Source organism: Desarmillaria tabescens, assembly GCF_030435595.1.
Source record: "Desarmillaria tabescens strain CCBAS 213 chromosome Unknown EV420scaffold_68, whole genome shotgun sequence".
NCBI classification, from domain to species: domain Eukaryota; kingdom Fungi; phylum Basidiomycota; class Agaricomycetes; order Agaricales; family Physalacriaceae; genus Desarmillaria; species Desarmillaria tabescens.
The window spans coordinates 107,771-123,328 of record NW_026848367.1 but is presented as its reverse complement, the minus strand read 5'-3'; the positions used below and the strand labels follow the sequence as shown (position 1 = coordinate 123,328).

The following is a 15,558-nucleotide window of genomic DNA, read 5'->3' as shown; positions in this document are numbered from 1 at the left end:
ATGAAATCCTGTTGATGAACGGTTCCAACTATGAAACGGACCTCAGCCTCATTATCGCCCTTCTTATCGTGCTCACCATCCTCGCTGTTTACCAGCTCGTGCTGGAACTACTGCATGCCTGAACGCGGTCGTCCAACCCTACGAAGGATAGACCCAATCACGGATGCCCTGGTCCGACGCCATTCCCGCCATCTTCATGACTTTTATACTCTTTTTCTTGTCCATTATTTTGTACCGACTACACCGCTGCTTTCGACAGCAGAGACGAGTTCGCGCACAACTCCCATTCCATTACGTGCCCAGCACTCCCGCCTACCCTCCTCCAGTAATTCATATTCCCATGGCATCTCAGCAAACGATACGAGATGTCGAATCCAACGTCTCCGGGGGACCTGGAGGATCCCTTTACGGATCGTCGCGACCCAGCTCGCGATACTCAGGGTCGAGCACCGACTCCTACAGAAGCGCTACCGATGAGTCAGCAGACTCAGTCGATATCACAGATACCCGGGGCATATTCTTCGGCAGAGGAGACTCGCCCTTACCAGGTCTCTTCGACCAGTCTCCAGTCCAAAGCGAGTCAAGCACCAATGGAGCCTGAAGACAAAACACCAGGCATCTGGTCGAGGATGAAGAAAGCCCTGACACCAAGTTTGAAGGGGACGAGCTCACCGAGCTTGAAAGGATCAGACTCGAAGACCTCCTCAGCGACCTCTACCCGAATGATGAGGAAGATGCGACCTATAGCGGAGACAACTACAGTGGGAGGTCAGGAACCTGGTGGACAGACGCAGACTGGGGAGGGGAGACCAGGAGATACAGAGTTGCCCAGGAAGACGACTATGACACAGATTCCGGAGAGCTTGCCCTTGGGGCCTCCGCCGCGACTACCTCCCGTTCAGATGGGACAAGACCCGTTCTTCCTGGCTGGCCGACAGACAGAGGAACCCCAGTCGGTTGGCACCCCAGCACCAGTTGGGTCTACGCCGACCCAGGGGAAGAAGCTTCTGTGGCCAGAATCGTGCCCCCAAGGAGTCCTACTATCTCCGAGTACTCGGAGACCCCAGCGCCCCCTGCCGCCATCACCAGGGCTGAACTGACGGATCAGCAGCTCTGGGACGAGTTCCCAAGCTACAATGCGGAGGAGCTTGGAACGATTGCCAGGGCCGGAGACCTCGCCCCAATCCCCTTTACACCATCGGTTGCAGGACGAGCATTCGCTGACCCCGTCCCCGAAACCCAGCGTCCGTGGACGCACCTCTACCACATGCTCGTCGAGTCGCTCGACCTCCCTCGAGATGCCCGGGAGTCCCCAGAAATCCAGGCCCGAATGGACCGAGCAAGAGCGACAGACCTACGCACTCGACATGCCGAAATCACCGCCCTTGTCGGACCCAACGCCTTCCACGACCTTCCCCTCGAACCAGACGCCACCCACGCCGAGGTCGAGAACAGGCAGCGAGCAGCTGCCCTTCGATACTCTGGGCTGGCCAAGAGAGCTGGAACCGACCTCGAAGCCAGAAAAAGAGCCTGGCAGGCCTATGAGGCCGAGATCACTGACCCTGATTCAGACATCGGGCGTTGGAGAAGGAACAAGGAGATTGACCGACTCGCCCGAGAGAGGAAGGAAGCCAAGGATGCTGAGTCGGCCACCGAACAGCTCCCTCGAGTTCGAGGTGATGAAGGCGGTCCGGACGATTCTGGTGGATCCAGCAGCACCGCTCCCCACCATCTTTAATATCCTCCCATGGCACGGGTTATACGAAATCATGATGGAAGACATGGAGAAAGATTCGCAATGGCTTCTCATGGAAGCCGGAGAAGACTACCTACACACCAAATACATGGGGGACATATACCTCATGAAGAACATCCTCGAAGTAGAAACCTGGCACTGAGCGGCTGTCGTTTGGAATCGAGTACACCCCAGCAACACTCAGCCGGGGTGTGAAGCTTACAAGCAGCCTCAGCCGATGCCCAACCCGCTCGAAACAGAGCAGTTCTGGGTGGGTGCGGGACCAGAAGATCCCGACGACGGCTGGGATAACCCGGAAGCCGGACCCTCGAAGAAGGGGAAGGAGTCCACGGTACCAAAACAGCCGCCATCGGTACCACCGCCCAAGTACCCAGAAGGGTATCCCCCGCCGGGCAAAAACCCCAATCTACGCTTGCTGTCCCGACCGCCGAACGCCCCGGTTCCACCTGTCCCGCTGCCGCCCCCAGATCCTATTCCGCCATGGCAGTTGGCACCAGGAGCGGTGAATAACCCCTGGAACGACATAAAACCCAAGCTCATCACTCAGCCGGAGTACTTTACGGGGGTGTCGTCGGATATTACCAGGTTCCTCCATCACTGCGAGGTTTACTTCCAGGTATTCCCGATGTATTACACCATGAACGAACAAGGGCAGAACCCTTATCGCATCACGTTCGCGCAGGGGTACCTCAGAGGCGAAGCACAGCAGTGGTGGGTGGATCAATACTACCGCTATAGGGATCCCCAGGGCCACTGGCGGTTCCCCACATGGGACGAATTCTCGCATGACCTAACCGTACAGTTCTGAGAAGTAGCGGAGCTCACGATATGGAAGTCAGAGTGGAAGAAGGTGCGACAATCGGACTTCAAGTCCGCAGTGGAATTCTTCGCGAAGTTTGAGCATCTGGCCCACAAGTGCGAAGAGTTCAGAGATGAGAAGCAGATGTTCGAGACCATCGAAGCGGCGATAAGGCCGACCGTACATAAAACGGTTATGCATGGGGACAACGAGCGCCCCACAACCTATGCTCAGTGGAAGGCGTGGGTTCTTCGGATCGACACCAACTACCAATATGACATCGCCCAGGGGCTGGGCAGTAAGACCTCCCAGAGCCAAGGCAGCTCTGGTCGAGGCAATCAAAACCAATCGAAAGGAAGTGGGTCAGGTGGCGACAAGACGGATGCTACGGGGACGACCTATGGGGGCGCCGGTCAGCCGATGGAGATCGACAAGTTACGGTCCGACAAGCGGTGCTTCAAGTGCGGAAATACCGGGTGGAGCCAGGACCACAAATGCCCGACTGACAAGTCGAAGTGGCTTCCCGTCAAACTCCCACCTCGCAAAAAACCCAATGTCGCCTGACTCCGCCAGTTGCTCGCTGAAGCTGAAAAAGAAGAACTGGGAAAGGACACGAAGGTCGAAGAGGTCAAGGAGGAGAAGTCATCAAAAGACGAGCCGGCGTCGAAATAAGCGATTCGACGGCGTCGGCAAAGGACTTAGTTTCATCTGGTGCGCCCCACTGTAATAGTAGTCGGACTTATACTACGTATGTAGGTACCCCTTTCGAGCAATATACCAACATTTTCGCCGCTTTACCGGTAGAAGAAACTAAGGATAAGGAATCGCAACCCGCCAACGGCATAGGAGGGGATTTCTGCCGTCCTACGCAGTCAGCGAAGGACAATGAACCCCTAGGGGCCGGTCCACCTCAGACACCCCCACCTGACCGAACGGGGAAAGTTCTGGAGAACCCAGCAAGCGCCTCAGGTCAGGACAAGATGGACGCCAGACGTGGTGGTCATTGCCCCGGCAGGGAGAATCGGCCGACGACTCCGACGGGTGGGCCTTCAGCCCCAGTTGTTCCTCCCGTCAGTGGCGGAAAAGCAGCTGAGGCCGGGATCCAAGGGGACCACCTACATTTAGTAGTGGCCTCATCTGCAAACGATGTCGACCCCCTTGGGGAGCCAATATGTGTGCGTTTGCCTAGGGTCTCCGAGAGTACCGCCGGCGTTAGGAATGAGGATAAGTATAGGATCACGGTGGAGGTTACAACGCCGAGCACAAGCGCCCTTGGCCAGGGCCAAACACAGGGCAGCGAGCCCTCCTCCACCAACTCGTCAGAAGGTGACCAAATGCCGCCGAGGGGCCTTGGCGACCGGCCCGGTGACCAACTGCCACCTCGAGGCAAGAAACCTCCCGTTTCGCTGGAAGAAGTAGAAGACGAAGAAGCCCACCTGCGGTCCGACATCCCGACCATCAAACCAAAGGGGAAGTCTCGTACGACCCCTGGACCTGAGCCAGCACCCAAGGTTCGAAAGGAGGTTCTCGACACGTATTATGAACCCTTCGGGATTCCCTGGACTCGCAGGGCGTTACGACTCGCCAAGACCAAGTCGGCTGCGTTTGCTACTCTGAACCGCTGGATACACCCATGGCGAAAGGGAGAAGTAACAATTGGATTGTGGGAGTCGTTAAAGGAGCAGCCCGAGACGGCGGCAGAGGCAAGAGACAAATGGCAATGGCTGGAGGACCTGAAGAAACCACCCATGTACATAAGAGGAAGAAAAGGGCGTAACGTATCAATCCAAGTACAGTTGGAAACGCTAGATACTCGTGAAATGCACTCCCTGAAGGCACTCGTAGACAGCGGAGCCACCGGCAGTTCGATAGACCGGGCCTGGGCTCAGAGTCACGCCCTCAATCTTAAAAAGGCGGCCCGACCCATCCCGGTTTATAACGCTGATGGCACCCGAAACAAAGGGGGTGACATCACCGAGTATGCCGAGGTACGATTATGAATTGGGGATCACGTGGAAAGAATCGAACTAGCTGTGGTCGACCTAGGTACCACCCCGCTTTTCCTAGGACACGATTGGTTGCAGAGACACAACCCTTTAATTGACTGGGACACCGAGGCTGTTACCTTGGCCCATTGCACTTGTCGTAAAATCCCCTTCTCCCTGCCAGACACGGACCCCTTGTCCAAGTGGGAGGAGTACGAAGAAGGGGACACTATCCTAGTCATAGACTTTGAGGAGGCTTTCCACGTCCGAGCGATGGGTACTAAGGCCAACGAGTTAGCTGCCCAGGCCCACGCTCGTAAAACCACAAAAACCTTCGAAGAAATAGTACCTAAGGAGTATAGAGACTTCGAGGACGTCTTTGCTAAGGAAAACTTCGATGAACTACCCCCTCGAAAACCATGGGACCATGCCATAGAACTGATCCCCAACGCCAACGCCAACCTCGACTGCAAGGTTTATCCGCTTAACCCTGCAGAACAGGAGGAACTGGACAAGTTTTTGGATGAAAACTTGTCCACCGGGCATATTCAGGCATCTAAATCTCCCATGGCGTCGCCGTTCTTCTTCGTTAAAAAGAAAGATGGGAAGCTCCGCCCAGTTCAAGACTACCGCAAGCTCAACGAGATGACCGTTAAGAACCGGTACCCACTGCCGCTCATTGGGGAGCTGATGGATCGGCTGAAGAAAGCCAAGTATTTCACCAAGCTGGACGTATGGTGGGGGTACAACAATGTTAGGATCAAGCAAGGGGATGAGTGGAAGGCCACCTTTCGAACCAATCGCGGCCTCTACGAACCCCTTGTCATGTTCTTCGGACTCACTAACTCTCCTGCCACATTCCAGTGGATGATGAACGATATTTTCAAAGATCTGATAACGGCTGGGGAAGTATCGGTTTATCTGGACGATATTCTCATCGCGTCCAAGAACAAGGAGGACCATAAATGCATCGTGCATAAGGTACTTCAAATTCTTCGGGACCATAAGCTCTTCCTAAAAGCAGAGAAGTGCGAGTTCGAAGTCGAAGAGACCAAGTACCTAGGCATCCTTGTTAGCGAAAGGAAAATCCGCATGGACCCAGTAAAGATTGCCGGCCTATTAGACTGGCCGATTCCATCCAAGAAACAGGAGTTGCAATCATTCCTGGGGTTCTGTAATTTCTATCGACGATTCATTCGGGACTATAGCAAGCACGTGAAACCTCTCACTGCTCTTACGGGGAAAGTAGAATGGCGGTGGGGGAAAGCTCAACAGGAAGCGTTCGAGAAGCTAAAAGAGCTGTTCCACGGAGACGTGGTTCTCACCATTCCGCTCGATGAAGGAAAGTTCCGGGTGGAGGCGGACTCTAGTGAGGGGGCGATAGGAGCGGTACTGTCCCAATGGCAAGAGGAGAAATGGCGACCGGTGGCCTTTTTATCCAAATCCCTATCGGTAACTGAACGGAATTATGAAATTTATGACAAAGAACTTCTGGCGATTATGATCGCGCTGGAAGAATGGCGCCAATACCTCATGGGCGCACGAGAGAATTTCAAGATCTGGATGGACCACTCTAACCTCCAATACTTCTGAAAGCCCCAAAAGCTCAATCGGCGCCAAGCTCGATGGGTGACTGAACTAGCAGAGTATCACTTTACCCTGCATCATAAACCTGGGGCCCAGAACCACAAAGCGGATTTATTGTCGAGGCGGGCGGACCACAATCAAGGGAAGGACGACAACAAGAACGTCATGGTCCTGAAACCCGAACATTTTCGGGCCCTCGTCATGCCCACCGAAGAAGGACTGCACGAGAAGATTAAATTGGCCACTCACGACATACGCAAGTGGGACAGGGGTATCTCTGACTCCCTCAACCATGAGAAGGGGATCTCACGAGGCCAAGACTTGCTGTGGTATGATGGACACATCTACGTCCCCGCCGACCGACATCTACGAGGGGAGATTTTGGCCCTAAGACATGACCATGTAACGGCAGGACACCCGGGGATAGAAAAGACGAAGGAACTCGTCCTACGAGATTACTGGTGGCCCCGAATGCGTCAGGATGTAGAGGCCTACGTAAAGGGATGTGAGGTCTGTCAACGAACTAAGGCGGATCGTCGCCCCAAAAAGGCACCCCTCCATCCTAACAAAGTACCAGACCGACCTTGGACTCATATATCGGTCGATATGATCACCAAACTCCCAAATTCGAAGGGGTTTGACTCCATACTCGTGATTGTCAACCGGTTCTCCAAGACAATCATACCTATTGCATGCACCGAAGAACTCACTTCCTTGGGATTTGCCAAAATCCTCAGGGATCACGTCTACGTGCCCTATGGAGTGCTACCAGAGAAAGTCATTTCAGATCGAGGCGCTATCTTTGTCTCAAAGTTCGTGAAGGAGTTTTACCAGCTTGTACAAATAGAAGGTAACCCGTCGACGGCTTATCATCCGCAGACGGACGGACAGATGGAGAGGGTCAATCAGGAGATAGAGAAATACCTCAAGATGTTCGTTAACCACCGACAAGACGATTGGAGCGACTGGCTGCCGCTCGCCGCCTTCACCCACAATAACCGAAAACATTCAGCCACAGGATATTCTCCCTATAAGGTGGTCTTCGGAAGGGATGGGCAGGTAATCAAGACCTCCCAACGACCAGACGCCGTTCCAGCTGCGTCCAAGTTGGTAACGGGGATTAAAGAGGTTCAAGAAAAGGCAAAGGACTCCTTGGAATGTGTGGCGGAGTCGATGAAGAAGGCATACGATAAACACAAAGGTAGAGCGGTGAAATACAAAATTGGTGACAAGGTGTGGTTGGACACCACCAACCTAAACCTTCCTCGTCCTACGAAGAAACTTGGCGATCGACGCGTAGGACCCTTTGCTATCCTTGCAAGAAAAGGAGCCTCTGCCTATGAACTCAAACTACTGACTGGCTGGAAAATTCACAACCGATTCAATGAGTCCCTTCTGACTCCATATCACGCCCCCGAATTCCCGAATCAGCCATATCCTGAAAGACCACCTCCGGACCTAGTTGAAGATGAAGAGGAATACGAGATTGAAGAAATTGTGGATGAGAGGGACAGAGTCATTGGCTGTGGCCGAACCCGCCGAATGATCACCGAATATTTGGTGAAGTGGAGAGGATACCCAATCGAAGAAAACTCGTGGGTGAAACGTTCAGACATGGCCAATGCCGAGGAACTCGTAAACGAGTACGAGGCTCGTATACAGAAGATATCGTGGACGGTTAACGACCGAGGGAAGGCGGTTGGCAGAGACGACAAGATACCTCTGAACCTCCCGATTGAATACCACGAGCCAGATACCCCATGCATAACCGACATAATCACCGTCCCCTCCTCACAATGCACAGCACCCGCACATTCCGAGGAACTCAATGCCATCGACGATACGTCCTCTTTGGATGACCAATTGACAAGCGAACCCCTTACAAATGACTCAGATGTTGACTATCTACAACAAGTCACCGAAGATTGGGATAAGGATGAAGATGATGACAACGATGATGACGCCGATATTTCATCATTTTATTCAGAATCTAGGCGCTCCTCTTCGGACAATGACACGGGGGAGTCTGATGACTCATTCGGGATGAACGAGTCTTAGGGAGGGGGTAATGTTACGGTTTATTCATTTTTCTTCGTTTTACTCAGCCTGATTACACATATGCGATCCCTACAGATCAATTCTCACAGTACTATTATTAGCGTAGCCACTTGTATTTAAGTAGAGCCTCAGCTGGTCTAAACCCCAGCTTCGGCTAAGGTTTAATCTACCTAACATCGAGCTCCGTCCTTCGTGACTATCTGTCCCATCGGCTTTCGTCGCCTTTGACTTGCTAGAGTATCTCCTACCGAAGTGCAAGTAGGGATCCTAGTATGATCTAAGTCGATTAAAGTTAGTGGCTAACACTCTGATCCCATTTTACCGAATATCCACCCTCGAGATCCAGCTAATTTCTTCAAGCTTTCTAGTGCTTTACGACTCATTCTAGCCCAGAAGACATGAGATGGAGACATTGTGGAAGCAGACAGACTTCTATGGGACTATGGTTTAGAGCTGATGGAGGTTCATGGTGCTGCTATGTTCATGGTAGATCCTAACCGCTAATTTACTTTAACAGCTGTACGGTCCAAGTGTGATCAAGCCTAACCATCACTATGCCACTCATACCGCCTCATGCATGCGTGATTTTGGACCACTGCACTGTTTCTGGACATTTCTCTTCGAGCGGATCAACAAAGTCCTGAAATCATATAATTCTGGGAATCATTCTGGCGGTGAACTGGAGGTATCATTTTTCCGGGAGTTTCATCGGACAGTTCAGCAATCATGCATAGTAAGTCAGTGAGTTCTTAGTGTGTTTAGTTGATCTGATGTTCTGTAGATGATGCAAGACAGTTACAATGCTGGAGTAAAGACACCAATTCATGAGAGCATCGCAGCAATGTATAAAGCGACTGCAGACAACCATGGAACTGTACAAGCCTTGGCACAGGAGTCAGACCAGGCTCATGAAGATGGTCAGTTTCTCAATTTATGTGGTCCCTGCTGTTTGCATTTACAGTCAAGACAGGTGGCATCGCCCTGCAGATGAGCCCTCATTCAAGATCAATCAAGCTTCCAATGGATGTCTATGACAGTCTACTGTGTCACCTTCAAGCATGCTTCCCTGCTTTGCATTTGCGATCATACTTTTCTCTTGGAGATGCCACTTCCTTAGCTCTGGATCCTCACGCTATCATTTTTGACTATGTTATTGTAGCACAGCGGTGCTACTGGAGTCTTTCGCATGCTCATAGAAATGCTAATTCCCTGGTAGCTGTTTGCACTGGATCCTGGCCCAATGACATCAGTGTTGGGGAACTTCTCGACATCATTGCACTGCAACAGACAGCACTGAGAGTTCTGTCATTGGGCCATCTTCGGTGGCTCAAGCCTGCCAACACTCGCCTTGATCATACATTCTGGTTGACAAGGTACTGCTATCATTTACATGATTACTGAGTTCCAATATTCAGCTAACGTCTTTGTCCAGTGAGTCTCTGGGACTGCAGTTCTGGGAAGAAGACATTTATCTTGGGGAGGAGGATGAACATCCAGGGGAGTATGTATGTCTGGCAGATATCTTATGTCATGTGGTACATTCCTCAGTGATGATCCATGAGCAGAGGTATTGGGTAACCATTGCGACATCAGGAACTTTGGTACGTGTCTGTTTGATGTGCTACCTCCATTACTCATGATGTTCCAGAGACGTGCATGAATTGTATGTCAATCTCCTTTTACTTTGTGGTCTATCAATTCAGTTTTTCCCTGATCTATCTAATCTAAATCATCGGCTTCATTGTCTGCGAAGCGCTCAATGTCCTCTCCATCTAGATCATCATCAGGAACACAGAAGGACAAGATTGGCATATTATCAGTGTTGTCCTTCAGAATAATCTCCCATGTATCATGTTGAAATCATGACTTACTGACCCACACTTTATATGTGAAGTTTGGGGGCTGTATATCAATGTCCTCATCCTGAGCATTGAAAATGTGAGTATGCACATGTGCCCCGCCGTCCTCAGCGGAGAGCCTTCATAATGCTGAGTAGAGACGTTTGAGCTATGTGATTGATTAGTACGTTCGTTTTCATGCACTTTTAGCCTGGTACTCACATGCTTATTACACCAAGCCAGTCTTCTCACTTTTAAGTGCTTATGCTGGGATCGTCCAGACTGATGACTTTCCATGTCAGTCAGTTCATCAGACAAGTAATCTGTGAGAACAGCATGCTCAATGCCATCCACTGCTGAACCATACTTCTCCTTCAGCTTTGGTATTGCCTCTCGCAGTGTGGTTGCCTTCTAAACAATGAATAATCGTTGTCAGTCTTCATTTACAGTATCAGCACGAGATTTAAACTCACTCCTTTCTTATGCTTGCAGTGCCTAGTGTTGGTTGTTCTATTGCTGCCCTTACTGCATGCGTCATCATTGGTTTGTTGCTATTATACATCAGATCAATGTCAGTGCGAGTACTTCTGGCTTTAGTATAACTGGAAAGGTACTGACAGCATAAACCTCTTTCAGACGTTCAAAATAGCCTTGCACACGGTTTTCAATATCTGGCTTGGCATCCTCAGGTAACTGGTAAGGCACTTAGCAATCGTCTTACACCGGTGTAATAAATTATGACTTACTTTCTTGTTTTGCATGATCAGTTCAGTTGCGATGGCCTGAAACTCAATGTTGATGGGTGCCTGGACCTTGGCAGTCCAATCGGGATTGTGTAATACCTTTCCATGCTTGTCAACTCGTTGTGGTGCATCCACAGCAAGAGGATCTGGGAGTGTAAAAGCCTGCCAACCATTTTTTGTAATTCCCAGAAGACCAAGCATCATGGTTTGTACCTCCTCCTATGGTGTGTGTATAAGGGCTCAGCATTCCTTGCAGATTATGTTATGAGATGTACCTCCATATCCCCGTCTCGCTGTTTCTGTGTGGAAATTCCTGTTCCTCCACTGGGTTTGATCTTTGCTAGCTCATCCTGGATGCCTTCTCTGATCATTTCCCAAAGCAAAGAAGATACAGCCGGATCCTTGAAGATAGATGCCCAGTCCCAGGATTCAACTGCAGGCGTAGCTGGGTTTGTCAGCTTGATCAATGTCGGTGTGTTGGGTGGCAGCTATTACATGTTCAGTATGTGGTTCGCCATAATTATCTGCCAAATCTGACTGACTGACCATTGGAATTCCCATGGTATTAGGTGACACATGAGGCAACATGAGGCCAGGCATACTGTTCCCCATGCCATACATAGAATAGTAGGTGCTAGGCGAAAATGGCATCTGGGCAGTCGGATTGCTGTGATTGAGACTGGACATGAATGGCTGGAATTACCATGAGAGCGTCAGTGAATTTCACCATTGATCTGATGAGACATGATGTAACCTGAAAAGCTGCAGCATTACCATTGCCATTTGTGTTGACTGGAAAGCCTTGGATACTGTCGCCGATCCCTGCTGCAGGTGAGCCAATGCTACCCAGTAACTCCTGCATCAAGGACACGTTTTCAGTCAGTGCGTTTGGAGATGACTGGTCAGCTGAGGACCTGCTGACATCTGGAAAGCCTGCATTGCTAGACTCCATGGGATAATGTCACTGTGGTTGCAGTCGTTCCGAGAATCTGAGTCAACGGTTGGAGGATTTCTTGTGGTGAGCGTATGCTCCATTTTAAACTTCCAGGTGCTAACATTAATTGTCCTGAACATTTAGGCATCGTTCAACCGTAATATTGGCATTCCTCAATGTAACCAAAATGCCAGGGAATATTAGAGGCGAGTTTTCCAAGATCCAGATTTTATTTGGTTGTTATATTAATGTTTCAGTATAGTCTGTGTGTAGCTGTGGTTGCTTGGCTATAATGGTAGCATCTTACATCAGTTGCTGCAACTGGATCTACCGGAACCTACATCTCATCATTGCAAGCTTATCCGTACAATGTATGTGAGGATGGGGGAAGGTCCGAAGGACGAGGTGCGAGGTGGCAGTGCAGACTACATGAGACACCTGTTCATGTGCAGATCTGTCATGTATTCCCTGTATTTTATCCGGTTTGAAATGATATATTCTGAGAGAAACACATCGGATGTCAGGCCTCCAATCGATGAGAGGGTGCCAAATCTATGGGCCTGACAGGTTATGTGTCATTGTACAAGATACATTCCGATACATCACCTATTTGAGGTTGCATGAGGAGGTACAGGCAGCGTGTAACAAAATACCTAATACCTGACATGTTAGGTGCATGTCAGGGGCTCAAACAGGTTGTAGAAAATGCAGTGAGAGAAAGGACAGTAGCGAAGTGCACGAGGATGCATGCCCATATTTGGAAACACTCAGGCTAAGCCGACTTGAGCCGACTCCATTAAGGTGGGCTCAAACTCAGCTTAAATGGACTCGGCTTATTGGCTAAGTCACTTTGAGCCGAGTCACGGCAACACTAGTTCTCCCCTTCCTATGGCTGGTTCAAAGTGGAAACACTTTGTTGTATGCGAGCCCGGGCCTGAGCCCAAGCTGAGCCTGAGCCTCAACGGGCTTGGGCTCAAGGCTCGGGCTTGCGATTTGAAGAGCCTGAGCCCTCCAAAGCCGAGCCCAAGCTGCGAAAGCCGAGCCGAGCCAGGCCTTTCAAATCACTAAACTTCAAGCTCCGAAAGAGAAAAACAACTTGCGTACTAGTCTCATAAGCCGCACTCAACTATCTGTATGAAGATAAGTCGTTCAACGGATGTAGACCCGCGTACTGGTGTATCCTTTCGGAGTACCAGTCATTTTAAGACATAAAAATTTGTAAGGTCATAAAAGGATATGTACCTTCAATCAGCTGGTCGCCCTTGAATTACATTTCACCTGATCTGCTCATTTAAGTTGTTTATTAATATTACTTCATCTGAGGAATGGGTGACTGATCTCATATCCTTTTACTCTGAGATTTCCAGACTTTCACAGGCCCCAAAGCTCCAAGAACTTTGTTGTTGGGATTTGCAACTTCAAGCTCATGCTAGAAGATTCCCAAAGCTTCGGCTTATTCATTTGTCATGATACTTAGATATATTTAGTACTTTTGGTAGAATATTCTAGATACTTTTCGTAGTATATAAGGAGCTCATTAGGAGCTCTAGTAGCTAACAATTAGGTATTATTCCTACTGCAAGCCTCCCACTGCAATAATTCCAACATTTGTCTTTTGAAAAGGTTATCAGTGGTATCATCAATTGGTTTTCCATCATCCGAAAGTAAAAATAAGAGGCTACAGCATACACAAGAGCTGTCCAAGTTTTTTTGTACCTCATATTTCTCACACTGGTTTGCTAAACTCTGAAACCTGAAAATTCTACATGTGCCTCCTCCCATTGGACTGAGCCAGGGAAGACCCAATTCTGAGCAAGGTTGACGCTGTTGGAAATAGTCCTTCAGAACAGCCTTTTTTCAACAACAGTTGTTACTATATCGCCGCCTGCAATGTAGGCTGCGGACGAAGGCGACAATAATTTACCATGCAGTGCCTGAGCATCGAGATTCTATTGATTCAGTGACATTCCGAGTCGCGGAAAAGGGTCTTTCTGAGCGCTCATCAGCAAAACAGCCCCTTCTTCTTTGAGGTCTTTCAGTACTTGCTCAAGTTCAAAAAGGTTTGAAAGATACAAAATACAACATCTTTCCGGAAGGAGAAAATGTATTTCACAAGACACGTACCTTGTCTTGTCAAGCAGACCGACTCTTTGAAAGAGACTAATGTCTTATAAGGTGCGACATCTTTCATGTATCTTAGATTGCTTATGGCATTCAAGTTGGAAATTTGGAATAGCAAAACAGCAGTATATTGGTCATTGGGATAAACATAGTACATGTATACAACGTGCATACGGTAAGTATAGAAAAAATAATTAGCGCCGCCAACCCTTGACACCATTGCCCGAGTCTTGTTCCTCATCCTGTCCATCCCGATCCAATACCCGAGTGAACATACAACACCTGAAAGAAAAGTCATTCAATGCAAATGACCACTGGGAGATTGAACGTACCATCACCTAGGAGAGCCCACTCTTAACATCTATACCATCGGGTGGAACATCTGACTCATTGAGGTGTTAAGCAAAGGATATGAAGGGAAGGGAGGGAAAAGCACTACACCTTACAAAACTTGGTGTGCAGCGCATTTGTCGTCAGGCATCCCTGTGGACCGAACAGCATCAGCAACCACGTTACTGACAGTACAAACAGATCCACTTACCATTCCCATCACCATTGAGTTGGATGGTGAAGAGACAGCTCCATGCTTACGAGCCAGAGAAAAGTTTAATGACAGAGGGGAGATGGTAAGGAGCGAAGTGATTTAATAGGGACCATGGTGGTAAGCAGGAGAAGGAAGAAAGGAAGAACCCACGACGTGAAGTTGAACATCACGTGAACCAGCATGATCTTCTACGCAGAGACCCCGGAGCTTATCTCCCGGCGGACTTCAAAAATGACTTCGCAATTTTTGCACTTGCATGCCGATGGCCCATAATATTATCGCCCAGCAGAAGACAGAATTCCCGGTCGGTATATCAGTAAATAGTTAGTGCAGCACCTTAATCAAGCATTCAGAGCATCGTTAGGAGAAATTCAGGTAAGGGAACAACGAAAGAGTTGATGATGAGAGCAAGATCATGAAGGCGTGAAAGATCCCGGTTGCCCAAGATCAAGATGCCACATCAAAGATAAAGCTCCCGAAAGCGGTCTAGAAAAAGTCAAAGCTGCCAAAGACGAAGTTGCCCTTTTCCTGATGCTTACCGAGTCGCGATCACCCCTTCCGTTTCTCCCCGACCGATTCACTCAGGGCTGGGCCTGGCTGGCGCTCATAGCAGAAGTCCGGTGTAGTGGGTCACCACCCAGACGTGCCTTGTACTACCATCTCAGGGTGCGCTTAGTTGCCGAGAGGGAAATTCAGATACTTTCACGTACGATAACCCAAACAATGATATCCTGACAAAGTAATCAGTTTATTATGTGATGGCGGCGGCGTAGAATGGTCTACTATGGGAACAAGCATGCACAGAAAAAATTCCCTCGTATTGAAGAGATCGACAGTAGTCTGGTAGGAGTGCGATCAAAGACATCTTCGAAACCATGGCCTAGAACTCCCGAGTTACCGATCGGTCTTGACATACATACAGTGCTGTGGGGGTCCTCCCCGGTCCTGGCAATGTCGTCTAAGGATGGAGCACGGCGAGGTGGTGGCTTCACGAGTTTGCTCATTGACACTCTGAAGCCTGCTACATGGAGAAACGGAGCGGCATAATGTGGACCTCGTTGACATCTTCGGTCCTGACTCTATTCTAGCACACCAACCATCCTAAGAGGATACACCCACCTTTGGTGAAAGAACTGACAGGAGCGGCCATACAAGCTCTAAGGCTCGGCTCCTCCTAATTCGGAAACCTGGTG

At 49.6% G+C, this 15,558-nt stretch overlaps 2 protein-coding genes across 2 annotated transcripts; one reads left to right on the top strand and one right to left on the bottom strand.

The window, feature by feature from the left end:
* Positions 1-8,641: 8,641 nt before the first annotated feature.
* EV420DRAFT_1485563 (uncharacterized protein) lies at positions 8,642-9,845 on the top strand (the record flags this gene model as incomplete). The annotated part of the gene is made up of 7 exons (XM_060470243.1): positions 8,642-8,671; positions 8,703-8,918; positions 8,967-9,102; positions 9,147-9,558; positions 9,618-9,690; positions 9,751-9,786; positions 9,834-9,845. 7 exons carry the CDS (start codon positions 8,642-8,644, stop codon positions 9,843-9,845), a joined length of 915 nt encoding a protein of 304 aa, XP_060324066.1.
* A 320-nt stretch (positions 9,846-10,165) lies between these two features.
* EV420DRAFT_1485562 (uncharacterized protein) lies at positions 10,166-11,453 on the bottom strand (the record flags this gene model as incomplete). The annotated part of the gene is made up of 7 exons (XM_060470242.1): positions 10,166-10,192; positions 10,246-10,434; positions 10,497-10,574; positions 10,642-10,716; positions 10,770-10,985; positions 11,042-11,254; positions 11,313-11,453. The coding sequence occupies 7 exons, from the start codon at positions 11,451-11,453 to the stop codon at positions 10,166-10,168; spliced, it is 939 nt and encodes a 312-aa protein (XP_060324065.1).
* Between the last annotated feature and the right edge of the window lie 4,105 nt (positions 11,454-15,558).